The sequence below is a fragment of the Meriones unguiculatus genome, chromosome 11 (genome assembly GCF_030254825.1).
Source record: "Meriones unguiculatus strain TT.TT164.6M chromosome 11, Bangor_MerUng_6.1, whole genome shotgun sequence".
Lineage (NCBI taxonomy): Eukaryota > Metazoa > Chordata > Mammalia > Rodentia > Muridae > Meriones > Meriones unguiculatus.
The window spans coordinates 27,683,496-27,697,663 of NC_083359.1; the positions used below are offsets into that span (position 1 = coordinate 27,683,496).

The window sequence follows — 14,168 nt, forward strand, 5'->3', positions numbered from 1 at the left end:
GTAACAAAATCCAGAGTTAAGGGCGGCTTTGCTTTCTTCACAAACCACACAAAGGTTAAAAAACCCCGGTTCCGAAGCCTGCCTGGCTGTCCTCTATGCTACAGATGAAAGGCGGGGTGCAAAGCGCTCAGAACCTGAGAAAGTACGGAGGACTCTAAAGCCAGGGGCCCATTCCCTAGTGGTCAGGGTTGTCTGCTGTCCCTCACCAGCCCTGTCTCTGCAACATGCAGGGATTTAAACATATGTGTGGGAGTGTGCGAGAGAGAACAAGTCAAGAGGACAGAGCGCTCCCCACACGTGTAAGCCTGTATCTCCCAGCTTCGTAGCTCGCGTTCATTCATATGGATGCAGTGGTTAAATATTTGATCAGAGGTAGCAGAGTTACAAGGACCCGTTGTGCTTTAACGAGCACACCTTAGAATAGTGTGCTCATAAATCCCAAGAGATAAAATATCCTAAGTGTAGCCCCCATGTCTTACCCTTTCTGCCCTTCCCTACCCCCATTGCCAGTCCCCCCCCCAAAAAAAAAAGCCATAAAGGGTTGTGTGCAGCAGATTGAAGAAGGATTGGAGTCGGCGGCTACCAGAAAGGGGGATTAGGGCCAGATCGGTGCAAGTTAAATTGCGCTGCATATAAAAAATGGGCGGATTGGTGTCCAGATCCAGTGGCTGGTACCACCTTCCTTTCTAAAATAAAATCTCTCTGGCATGAAGTCACCGCCTATTTCACATCCGGTTTGCGCTGGGACGTATTACTACTGTCTTGGTACAGAGAAATCTTTTGTTGTATAGCTGCAGATTGGATATTGGGAAGCAAATTTGGGTATGAAATCTCCAGTGCAGGAACACGCAGAGTCCATGATGGCTCAGACCGAGTGAGTGAGCGCGGCGCGAGGACGCCCTCCGCCCGGCGCGCCCGCGCTCGCACACTCGCGCAGCTCCGGCTCACCGCGATCCTCTCTCCCACACTTTTCTCCCGGGTCTGGAGCGATCCGGTGCCCAGAGGGGGCCCCGAGGTAAGTGAGACTTCGGACTGCGAACACCCAAAGCTTGCAACGTGCCTTTGTCCTAGCTGGAGAGGCAAGGATGCTCTAGTGGGGAAAAGAGCAGGAGCCAGCAGGACAGGAGCTGGAGCTGGGAGCAGGTAGAAACAAGGAATGTTTTTCTTTCAGGGTGAAAACTGCAGCGATCTAGGAGCAGAATTTTCTCTCTCTGTCTTCCTTCTCTCCTCTTTGAGGCAGATTTGAATGTACCCTGAGGGGTGGGTGGTGACATGTTGTTTTGATTTTTTTCTTTCTTTCTTTTTTTTTTTCCTTTTGGCCAAGGGGGGACGGGGTGAGTTGGGGAGGGGCTCTGGGGGTTGCCATCTGTTAAAGTTAAGAGGCTAGGACAGAAGACCTGACATCCTGTTCCGTTCTAGGGAAGACTTGCTCTTCCCTGTCTGAGCACGTCGCTTCTCCCCTTTCCAGCAGCCAATGCTGAAATGCCCTCTGGTGTGGGGGTCTCTCCCTTTCTGGAAATGAGAAGCTGAACTTACTTGATTTGCGTTGCAGGGGAGGTGGGTAGTGCAGCGTGCATGTGGCTAGCTAGGGGTAGGATGGAGGTGGAAGGGGATAAGGAGGCAGCTTCAGGCTTCCTTTTCAACTGTTATGTTTGTATTCGCAAGAAACTTTCTTCCTCCACAACTGAAGTGCCAGGGCAGGATTGTTTTCCTCCAAATATCAGAGGAGTGCAAAAGCTAGGGTGTCTTTGCTTGGGGGATCTGTGTCTTTCACCCCTTCAGGACTTTCTCCCTTTTCTAGACTCAGGGGGGGATTAACAGGGCTAAGAGAAGTTGTTTTCCTCTTCGAAACAAATGTTAAATATATATATATTTAAAGGATGGATTATCATTGAGCCATTTGGATGCACTATTTTAATGTAATGCTATATATCCAAAATGTCTTGTCATATTCTACTCCGGTGTGTCAAAACAGTCACTAAATTAAGGGAACACTATGATGAAGCTCACAGTTCTTGCCTCTACATCATTTCACTCTAAACAAATTCTGCTTCTTTCCTTACATGACTGTTTGTGATGGATTTTACTGATTGGAATGATCCTGGAGAGTGTGGACAGCATTTTGTTCATGGATTTAAAGGCATACCACATGGAACTCGACAGTGCTTAATGTAAAAAATAGGTTTTCTAATGTTTCCATCTATTCACAAGCTACTAAGGAGCTAAGGTTCACGAAAGTGGCAGAATAGAAACATGTAACAGTTTTGATAGTAGGACTTGAATTAATTTCAGTGTATTTAAGTAACTATATCTGCTTCCTAACCAGGTTGTGCTCAGGATTTCAAAATTTGGCTTAATAAATATGTATACATATACATAATTATATGAATGCAGAGCACACACCCAGATATTTCAATAAACCGTCCTTTCTATGCTTCTTTATTCTTCCATTATCCTCCTACCACATCCAAGTTCAACAATCTAATAATGATTGATCGCACTTTACCTAAGTGGGAAGAAATATCCCCTTCTTTTCATGCAAAGCAAACCACTTAAGTTCCCATCTGTCTGAGATGAAGCATTTCTAGCAGCAACCTGGAAGAAATTACAGAATGCTTACAAGATGTGTGTGGGCATGTTCATGTGTATTGGTGTGTGTGTGTGTGTGTGTGTGAGAGAGAGAGAGAGAGAGAGAGAGAGAGAGAGAGTGACACACACACACACACACACATACACACACAGAGAGAGAGAGAGAGAGAGAGAGAGAGAGAGAGAGAGAGAGAGAGAGAAGAGAGAACAGCACATGGCCTGACTATGAAGTGTATCTTTTAGCTTCACAGAAACATTAGTGAGCATATTTAACAACCACAGAGGAGAAGCACGACTTTGGCATTCAACAGTGTGTTTCCAATGGTTTTTGTAAGGAGGTAAATACAGTTGTTGCTGAAATCAAGGTACATCCAGAATTCAGTGATGCATCCAGTCAACAGAGGTGTTAGCAACCACATCCCACCTACCCACATTCTCTCCTGCTATAGGCACAACTCCTAAACCTTTCGGTACAGATTCTGCCACAGGGACCCAAATCAGAAAGGCCAATCCTTTTCAGGTGATACACAGCAAAAAATGAGTAAATCAGCAAGTGATGGAAATGTAAAGGCTATTATAGGAGACAACTCACAGCTTTTGGGTTGAGCAGTATCGTCACCTGAAAGCGTTTTTGTACAGGATAAATTAAAATACTGATATATTTCTGAATGAAGAGTGGAAGGTCCAGGGTTGCATTGCTTCCAATGAGGTGTCATATTCTAGTGAGGTCATTTCCTGACTTCAAAGCATTCATCTGAACTGCCTCAGTCAGCCCTAGTGGTTATAACCTGATGTTTCTTGCAAGACACATTGATCTCTACTTATTCCATATTTCAGCTGCACAAGCCCGTGATGAAGAAAAGTCGGGGTCTTTCTGACTGTCTTTGGGCCTGGACCCTCATTCTGAGCACTCTGTCGGGAAGAAGGTGGGGGCATTTTCTTTTAAATTTGCATGACAATTTTGTAATTTTTTATTTATTCCATCAGGAGGAAGAAAATTGTCCATGGATGAATTCATGACTAAGGGAATTCAGAAAACTTTACTGCAAAAAAATTTCAGTTAAGACCACAGAAGAATAGAACATGAAAATAACTTTCTTATTTGGATGTTTGCTAGAATACACTTAATGAGCTTCTTTTTTTTGCTAGAAAATGTATTAATTCAACTTTTAAGCCTAAAATTGAACTTTTCAGTTTTCATTTGTAACAGGAAAAAAAGATGTCGTTTTCTAATTTATGGAAAAAGTTAACTGATTAATCTTCATGTGCCCTATAAGTTGTACGTTAATTTTCGAAAAGGAAAACTTGTAGTAATTTGTAAAGGTCATAGGAGTGGAAAAGTTTCAATAATATTGGCACCTTGAATGCCACGTATCTATAAAAGCCCGAACATTGTGCTTTAAACCATGGTTAATGAAATCAATAGAGAGGAAATATAACAGATGCTTATTTTAAAATACTAGATGAGAATTAAACCAACTGTGCTAATCAAGCATTTGCACTAGGAAAACATGCTGTGAATAAATATCGGTAAGTTGAACTAATAAAAATATTTTCTAATGATCCACCAAAGAATATGAGAGTTTGTAATAGCAACTATCTAAATACCCAAACAGTTTGTATTGTCCTCTATCTACTTTAATAGTTTTTTTGTGTAGTCAATTCTTGTGTCTCTTTGAAAGGCATTCAACACATCATAACATCCTGGACTCCTTGAAATGTAGTAGGAAGGGAATCTTTGTGAGTCAGTCAGAGCTATGGGACCACCTAGAAATGCAGACATTTCTGAGTATTGGTTTTAAACAAGGTGTTGACTGTCTTATTTCTTAGCATTACCATGTAAACAAAATTCAGGAAAGCAAAAACCGCATTACTGTCAGATATTCTTATTTTGAGGAGTTAAGTGATCACTGATTTTTGAAAAATTATATGAAGTGTTACTATTATAATGACCTGTAGATGGAGTTAGTGCACAGTGTTTTATTACAGAGTGGTTCATATGGAATCAAAAGCAGGTTCAGTAACTGACATTTCTCTTCAAAATGTATATACAGTTTAGGTTACTCCACATTGGAGTTAGTATTTATTCCCCACAAAAGTCATCTTATTCTTTCTCCTAGAGTTCTTCTGTGGAAGTTGTAATTTTATATTAGAATTTAGTTGTAAGATTGAAAATGAGCCTGATTACAAAATCACAATAAAGGGCTATTTCCATTCTAAAATGGGATGTCAGGGCTGGTTTTGTTTGGGAAGGAAGGGGCTAATCTCGTTGGTATTTGCATCCAAATGCAAACGATGTCTGAAAGCAAGATTCATAATAAAGTGAAAAGATTTATTTTTTTATTTTATTCTTTTGATTTTTGGCATTTTACGTAAGCTGTGGGAACACTGGGAGCACAGATAAAGGTAACATACCAGGGATTCTGAGGATTATATTTACAGACTAACCACCCTCTGGTGTTATTCTCACTCATCTTCTCCCCCCTCCTAAATGTATTGCTTTCTCCCTAAGAGTTTTCTCTATGGAAAGTTTCCTGAATCCTAAGATGTGTTCGCATTTCTTTCTTGTTTTTATCAGAATGACCTTCCGATGTCCTTGAAACATGCATGAATGGTATTTGGTTTTGTGACAATTAATTTTACAAATAATCACTTTGAGAAGACTGATTTTGCTTTTGCCTTACACTGTTATCTGCCAATACAATGTGAAGGAAGTCACAAGCTCACTGAAAATTTCCTTTAAAAAAACAAATAAAACAGCAAGTTGTTTAATTTTGCTAAAAGAGAGTAAGCCCTCAATCTGTGTGACATGAATGGATTAATGTTTAATTGAATGGAATGTAAAGTAGCTTCATAGATGTAAATTTCCTATATTTCATAGAAATAAATTCTATATACTATAGAGAAACTTAGAGCTGTTGAATTAAAATGTTATCAGAAAAGTAGTCATTGAAAATATATACAACTCAGTGAACTTCTAGACAGAATAGGACAGAGCATTGAAGATTCACATTAAAATGTACACTTTCCGTTTGTATTCATTACAGAATCAGAACTATAAAAGCAAATTAACTTTGTATTCTTAAAGCAACTATTATCTGTATTCACTCCTTCCTTATTCACTTCTATTTATCCTAGTTAATTTGTTGTGTGATGTTTTTATTTATCTGGAAGTTTTTAATAACATTTTATAAAACTAAGAAAAAGTGAAGTGCTCTTTGATTTTTGCTTATACAAAATTAATTACTTGCAAAACAAAATTTGCTTCTGAGGTGATAATAGATTATATTTGGTGTTCATATCAAATAAGTAAATTTTGGTTCAAAATGCCACTATTTTGCTTATATTTATTAATCTTATAAGTACATGAGTGAGGCAAAATGAATAACAAAATTTAAATATAAAGTATGTAGATCTGTTAATCTGTCTTAGGTTCACACCCTATATCCATTTAATCTTTGCACTCAAGGTCAGAGCTATCACTGAAATTTGTCAGTGAGTGTAATTTTTTTCTAAGATACAAACTGCTTCTCTCCAAAGATTTTGGAGGTGTCATGCTAATCATTACGTAAAAGAGCACTAAATCTGCATAGATAACAAAGCGTTTGGTGTAAGAAAACACAAGGCACGAGAAATGCAGCCCTGTAGGGTAGAAAGCCAGGGTAAGTAATAAGACTGAGAGACAGAAGCCATAACCTCAAACAGAAAGAACAGGAACAGTCATTCCTCTGCAGAAGGATGGAAATAAAGTCTCATTCCAAAAGGTGATGAAAACGCGTTTCTGGCCTGTGCTGTGCTCTTAGGTAGTCCTGTCTTGTCTTAAAACACAACAGCAAGGTTTAGTGTGCTTTCTATCGAGAGTTTTGCTCCTATGTCTAAACCCAGAAACAAACAAAGTTCAAGCAAATTAAACTTTGAATAATTTTTCAAAAAAAAATTTATATATCTTAAGGGGAATCAAAGTTTTCATGTTCATGAAAATGCAAGTAATGCAATATATGATTTGTGTATCTTCTTTTCCTAAATATCTTTTTAAAAATTCCAAAAAATCAAAAGCTCACGTGTATGGAAAGCCAATGGAAGAAGGAGTTTTGGTACATGAAAAGTTACACACTAAATTTTAAAAAGAATCTTTGAGTTAGCTTTGCAGTCCACATATAGACGCCCATATGTAGATAAATATAAATAATTTGGAGAGAAGCCTCCAAGATGTTTCTTACAGCATGAGTGAACAGTCTTGCTTGCTCAGAGGAGGCAACTCATTTCTAAAACTCTCTGTGTACTGAGAACTGAAACCACAGGGTTTGAACTAACATTCTGTATTAAAATTAAGAGCCTGCCACCAAGGAGGCACAAATGAGAAAATGCAAAATTATAATTACTTTCAAACTCCCACCAGCAAGAAAAGTAAGAAAACCTGAGGAAGGTTTTGAATCGTAAGAAGTTAAAGTGGAAACTTATAAATTGGTTTTATCATTTTATTCATTCTTTTCTCAGCTATGGGCAGCCCTCCCAAGATGAGCTCAAAGATAACACCACTGTTTTCACGAGGATTCTGGACCGACTCCTGGATGGTTATGACAATCGTCTGAGACCAGGACTGGGAGGTAAGTTACACTCTCACACTTTCCTTTGAGAAAATTTAGTATTATTAAATATTTACTAGTACATCTCTAATTTCTCTTCAAGCAGTAAATAAAAATATTAACATGCTGATTGATAATTAATTATATTTTGATAGACCACTCAGTGCTAATTCGATTTACTAAGATAGTTTTGTGCACATAGATCTATATAGTGGCAGACAGACACAAAATTCTCACAATGACACAAAAGAGATACATATTCTACATATTCATGACTATTCTGTCTAATAAAAATGATTAAATAAAAATTAAGATGTTATACCTGACCTTTCAGTCTAATATTTATCAACTTCACCTGCTTTATCTGCACTGAATTCAAATAAGGTATCTTAATTTTATGTTAGAAATGCTTACTTTAGAAATTGTGTATCTAAACCTATCTTTGTGTTATATTACCCCATCTCTATGATCAAAGAAAAATAAAATAGATGGTAATATTTTATTTTCAGACCATGAATTTGTATGTAATTCTCTAATTTTCTTTAGTAAATTTTAATGCTTTTTAAAAAATTAATTAATTGATTAATGAATTTTTGCTTAGGGAGAAAATCATGTTCAATCACACACACACTCCTTGATAAAATAACACATAATTTCATGTGACTGAGTAAAGACTAATAAGGCCACATCAAAATATTGACCTTAAAGTGCAGCGAACAAAGCAAGGAAAGAAATTGCCATCACAAGTCTCACAGAAAACCAACATACGACGTTTGTGTCTCCAAGTTACAGTCAATATGTCACCTTTTCCAAAGCAACAAAAATGAACAGTAATGTTTAACTAGCATTATGAAAAGCCACCTCTTATTAAATTAGTCAAAACAAATAAAGAAAGCTAAGAATAAGAGTTCAAACCTGAAAGACTCTAACTAGCAGTGTTTTCAAAGCAAAGACTCATGACCAAACCTTTGGCAGAGTACAGGGAATCATAAGAAAGAAGGGGAGTTAGTCTGATGGGGAAAGGATAGGAGCTCCACAAGGACCAAATATATCTGGGCACAGGGTCTTTTCTGAGACTGACATTCAACCAAGGACCATGTATGGATATAACCTAGAACCTCCACTCAGATGTAGCCTGTGGTAGCTCAGTAACCAATTGGTTTCCCAAAGTGAGGGGAACAGGGACTATTTCTAACAGGAACTCGACGACTGGCTCTTTGGTCTCCCCACCCCCGAAGGGAGGAGCAGTCCTGTTAGGCCACAGAGGAGGGCTTTGCAGCCAGTCCTGAAGATACCTGATAAAACAGGATCAGATGAATGAGGAGGAGGTCCCCCCCATCAGTGGACTTGGAAAGGGGCACGGTGGAGATGAGGGAGGGAGGGACTGGGAGGGAATGAGGGATCGGGACACGGCTGGGATACAGTTAATAAAATGTAACTGATAAAAAAAAATAAAATAAAATAAAGAAAAAATCAGAAAAAAAAAAGAGTTCAAACACTGGTTCTCAAACAAAATGGTATCATGGATTTAAAATCCTTCCTTCCTTCCTTCCTTCCTTCCTTCCTTCCTTCCTTCCTTCCTTCCTTCCTTCCTTTCTTCCTGCCTTCTTTCCTTCCTTCCTTCATTCATTTATTGTTCAGATGTGGGACTGGAAGGAAAGGCTTTCCACATGCTAGACATATTCTACTCCTGAGCTACATTCCCAGAGCCAGAGTCATTAAAAATACATAGCTTGTATATTATAATCACATGGATGGGAATCGTGGGCCTATTTTGAAGCTGCCAAGTATCATTAACATCTAAGAGGTTAAGAGGAAAATGCCTAGCCAAAGTCACATCTGGGGATTTATATATATATACATACTCTTTGTAAAATGTAGTAATATGTATAGTCTCTCTGAATAATATAAACATATATATGGTCTTATATGTAGTCTTATTGTGAATACTTTCTTATCAAGTTCAAGCATTAATTTTTGGACATGGTGGTTTTTTTTTCGATTTGGCATCCCTTATTGTGTTCTTTTAACTGTTGGAAGGGAAAATATTATTCTAAAGTTGCTGGATATAATATTGTTTATTCCTAGACTCAGATATTAAGAATGCTAAGGAAAGAGGGCAGACACATCAGGTCCAATGTTTCAAAGGCCACCTAGGCAGCATAGAAGACTGTCAAGAGAAATAACAACCTTGACTTTGGGATGGAGTAATCATAAAATGGACAGCACAGCCCTGTTCATAATGCAGCAATATACTGTCACTGTAGGTCTAAGCGTCTGGATTGGTACTAAGAAATGTGTTCTCTTTGAATACAATTGGAATAAATTACAAAGACTAGAAATAAGGCACAAATGTGGATAAGAATTCAACTACTGAGTTGTAGATACAAATTATGAAATTGAAGGCTTCTGAATATATATACATAATCGTATATGTTAAAATAAATAATATTTATACACAATAAATTATATGTACATTTCCATTACTGAACGTTCATTCTGTCTCAGGCAAACCCTGGGACAGTACAATGCACCTTACATGAAAAACCTTCATTCGTTATAGTTTACAAAACCATATTTAATAATATATTGTGTGTATATAAATATTCTCTGAAAGGTATGCAAGTGACTTTTAGTCCATTTGATAATTTTACATAAACACACACATTCACACATTCGCTTTAGTCATCAATTGTGATTGTAATGCTATTACAGGCTAAGTAATAAGGCTTAACTGGTAATTTTGATTTAATGATATATGCTGACTCTTTAATAAATATGTTTCTACATATACTTAAACCACAGAGAGCTATACACGACAAATGAATGAATAGCCTAAAATATACATTTAAAGTTAATTTTGAGATCTACAACATTGGGAGATATTTTTAAAAATTCACTAAAATAGTTTATAAAATATTAGTATTTTTTTAAAGAAAATATATATATATATTTTTTTCTTTTTTTTATCAGTTACATTTTATTAACTCTGTATCCCAGCCGTGTCCCGATCGCTCATTCCCTCCCAGTCCCTCCCTCCCTCCCTCATCTCCACCGTGCCCCTTTCCAAGTCCATTGATGGGGGGACCTCCTCCCCATTCATCTGATCCTGTTTTTTAATATATGTAATCACTTAATCTCTGAAAATAACAAAAATAGACTTGTGGATTAGGGAACAGAAAGAAAGGTTCATCTCATAAAGAGCAGGGATACCTTTGTAAGATAGAAATTCAGTATTTAGAGAAATATATTTTTTAAAAATAAAATTTAATCAATAGGAAAGAGTTTATTTTATTTCTTTTCTTATAGGTATACTTTTTATTCAATGTTAATGTTACAGAGTTCTTACACTGTTCGAACTATGCCTGCGAACCCAAAGAATGAAATGCTGCAGTGGACAGCCTCATTCACCCAGACAGTGTACTAAAACTTGATTCATGTGCATTTTGATAATTTCACAATCTTAAAAATTTATAAAAAGGCTTGAAATTTACATCTCCTGCAGGTCTTCAGAATTCCAATACAGTATGCCATTAAACAAACCTCTTCACATGTCACAGTTCACTTCTTAAGTCATAACCCCAAACAGCATTTCTGTGTGTGTGCAGTGTGTGGGTGGGGTAAAGCATACTTTAAGGGAAGTGCATGGCTTGACGTGATCACTTGTTAAGGTTTCTGGTGCCCAAGTAAGCTTTCAGTTTAACGGAGAATTTCAAACTTCTGGTCACCCAACCTCCTTCCTGCTGGCACAGATCATGCCAACACTTCTCCCTAGAAGTGGCATGCAGTCTGGTCAGGGGATTCTAGCCCACACCTCCTCCTTCCCACACTGCTGCACTCATCCTCTAAGCTGCGAGATGTCCTCAGGGTGGGAGAGCTTCCACCCATTACCTGTTTCATGCCTGTCAGTAGTGAGTAATCTGAACTGTATTTAGCATTTACAGAGAGAAACCCAAGTACTGCCCTCATTTCTTATTCTTGAAAGGGCTGATTTAAGAAATAAGATGGTCATTAAGACAAAGGAAAACAGGTGAAATCTTTGTTCAGTTTCTATTTTAAATGTTTGCCTGAAATATAGGAAAATCAGAAGCGCAAGATTTAAGATATTTTCTTATTTTAGACTTTTATATTGACTAATGTCATTTTGCACATTTTGAAGGCATTCTTAATTTTAAGACACAAACAGACATGTGACTGTTATAGGATAAAGACAGTTCACAAACATTTTGATAATAAAAAACTAGACAATTATATTTAGAATATGAAATATATTCCCAAGACATTGATCTTACAATATAATCAGCTGTGAACTAATGGAAAACAGTTAACTGTGATACTGACTGGCTACACTGAAATTATCTTATTTTCTTTGGGAATGAAGTACTTAATATCATTTTGCTCTTAATTTCAGATAATCCGAGCATGGCATGGTTAATCATAAATTCCTGTAACAGAATGGACTCTCCATCTTTATTGTTATTACTTTTTTTGACATAACTCATTTACTTTTAGAAAAAAAGGACTATAGAAACGAAGAACAGAATCTCTATTTTATAAGAAAGTGAGGTAAAAGTTTCCCAGTAGTTTGTGCATGGTTATATCTGAGATGACTTTCTCCTAGAAAGGGTCCCTGTTGTCTTCTATATCATGGTTAAACACTGTGAAAAAGACAAGGATTTTTTCTGTGTATCCGTAAAATTAGATGTATGATAATGAAACTTATTGTTATATAAACAATTCTCCCATATGAATATCAGTCATGGCATCTTCAACTTTATTATTTGGGAGTGTACACCTGGATTTATGTAGGAAAGAAATTAATTACTTGCCTGATTTGGGTACTAGAAATTAGCTTGAAGATATTATAATACTATTTTAAAAGACTAGGCTCCACCCCTCTTAGAACAAAGAGCCAACCAGAGAAGGAGTAAATAGAACTGTAACACAAGAAGAAATATTCTGACAGGGATTGTGACTTTTGTTTATACCAGGCGAAATAAAATGAAATAGAAAAAGTGCAACACTAAGGCTTCAACATATAAAGAACAAAAAGAAAATGAGTCAGTGAAATTTCTACATCAAATACAAAGTAACTGCAGAAAATTTGAATTAAAATTGTGAGTAACTAGAAAATGTACAGCATCATCAATAATTACTGAATTCTTTCTCAGTTACAATGTCTTGCTTTTGTGGCAAAAAAACGAGAGACTACTCTTCTTCAACCAGGAAATTTAAAGTGTGTTTTACTAAACCAAGTTCAAGTCAAAAAGAGTGACATCGTTGGGGAAATAAAGATGGAAAATCAGGAAGAGTGGGAAGATAAGAAAAGATAAGTTCAAGCAGAAAGGAAGCAAACAGAGGCAAGAAGATAAGACATGAGACTAAGGGGGCCAGTATGACAGAGAAGACCAGAAACAATTCTGAAGCAGAGGAGGGGACAGGAAAAAGCAGAAACATGGAGCACCTTATGTTTATCTGTAAACGGGAACAAACTGAAAGTTCTCAATAAATTTATTTCTATTATTTTCCATATTTTAAAATAAATAAAGGATGGTTGGATGGTCTCAGATGTCCCCAAAGTAAGCAACCATGTAAACGTGGTTGAAATTTGATTTGCCTTTATATAGGCTCCATTTCAACTCCTAGAATTGTAAAAAAAAAAAACTAATCAACAGAGACCTAATGCTTAATGCTGAAGGAATATATCAAAGGTTCTAAGAGCATGCAACACCCTTCTGGCTATATCCTTGCTTTCTGGCCTTTCTGCAGAGACCACTTCCATTTTATGATATGCTTCAGTCTCGCTGTGAATAAGGCTGACACACAGGTCTCCTCACTAGGCTAACATTGTGTTCTTTCTCATGTCTCAGGCAACTGCCTTCTAAAATATGCTTTCATCTAAAAACAAATTCATTTCACTCTTTCGAAAACCAATTCCAGCAGATCCATGTTTAACTAGAATACAAATGAGATAGGGAACAAGGAAGAAAATCTTAGTAGAGTCCAAACTAAAGGGCTTAGAGAAAATCCTCTCTACCCTCCACCTCTTCTTCCTGTCACTTCCTGAAAGTACTGTGAACAATTTCTAAATTTATTTTTAAATTTAATTGCAACAAATAATTCATGGAATGATGGATGGCTCTCAAAAGATTTCATCACCAAACGACATAGATAAGGAAAGCCAGGGAATAAGGTATGAGTGACTATTTCTAATAAGCACAGGAGGGTGAGTAGGAAAGTACAGTTTATAGACACATAGGCTTTTAAAAAAGCGTTTCTAACTCTGCTACCCATCAAGACTATCTAGTTAAATAGTATTTCTTTGTGCTATAAGTGTTATGTATTTAAATTCTTTGGTTTTGATCTTATTTTATTTTTCCTAGAGAAAAAAAAATGGTTATTAGGGATCTGAAGCAACTCATTGAGACAGTGGCAACCCTAGATACTAAAGCATTTTAGAAATCATGTTTAAGAAGTAATCTGTGCCTCTAAGCACAAACACTGGCTACTTTTATGTCAGCATGATGTAATATAAAGTCATCAGAAAACAGCAGCCTTAATTGATAAAAAATAAAATAAGACCCTAACCAGGTTGGCAGGTGCCTTGCTTGTGGTGCATTTTCTTAACTGATGATTGACGTGGAAGGTCTCAGGTGGGGCCACCCTGAGCACCTGCATGTAGCAAGAAGGCAGGCAGAGCCATCCACAGGAAGCACAACAGTAAAAAGCATTTCCTCCATGACCGTGAATCAGCTGCTTCTTCCAGGATTGCCTGAACTTAACTCTGCCTTTGACTTCTCTTGGTGAGGAAGCATGATGTGGAAATGTATGCTGAAAGAAGCACTTTCTTCCCCAAGCTTTGCTTGGTCATGGTGTTTCTCACAATAGCAGAAACCCTAACTGAAACAGTACAAGTTTTCTCTTATTATTACAATATTCCTAATTCCAGCCTGTAATCGAAGGTCTTGATATCAGTAGACAGGAGAATCAAGA

General features: G+C 37.1%; 1 protein-coding gene across 2 annotated transcripts in view; it reads left to right on the forward strand.

Annotated features, from left to right (window-relative positions):
• Window positions 1–240: 240 nt before the first annotated feature.
• Gabra1 (gamma-aminobutyric acid type A receptor subunit alpha1) overlaps window positions 241–14,168 on the forward strand; it is a 63,384-nt gene continuing 49,456 nt past the window's right edge. Inside the window, exons 1-3 of one of the 2 annotated variants that reach the window (XM_060363843.1) lie at window positions 241–1,015; window positions 3,427–3,515; window positions 7,087–7,196. In XM_060363843.1, coding sequence (XP_060219826.1) covers window positions 3,442–3,515; window positions 7,087–7,196 — 184 coding nt within the window. In that variant the 5' untranslated portion in view covers window positions 241–1,015; window positions 3,427–3,441. Of the gene's footprint in view, window positions 1,144–3,426; window positions 3,516–7,086; window positions 7,197–14,168 lie in introns of both variants that reach the window. The other variant, XM_060363842.1, reaches the window with a different exon arrangement.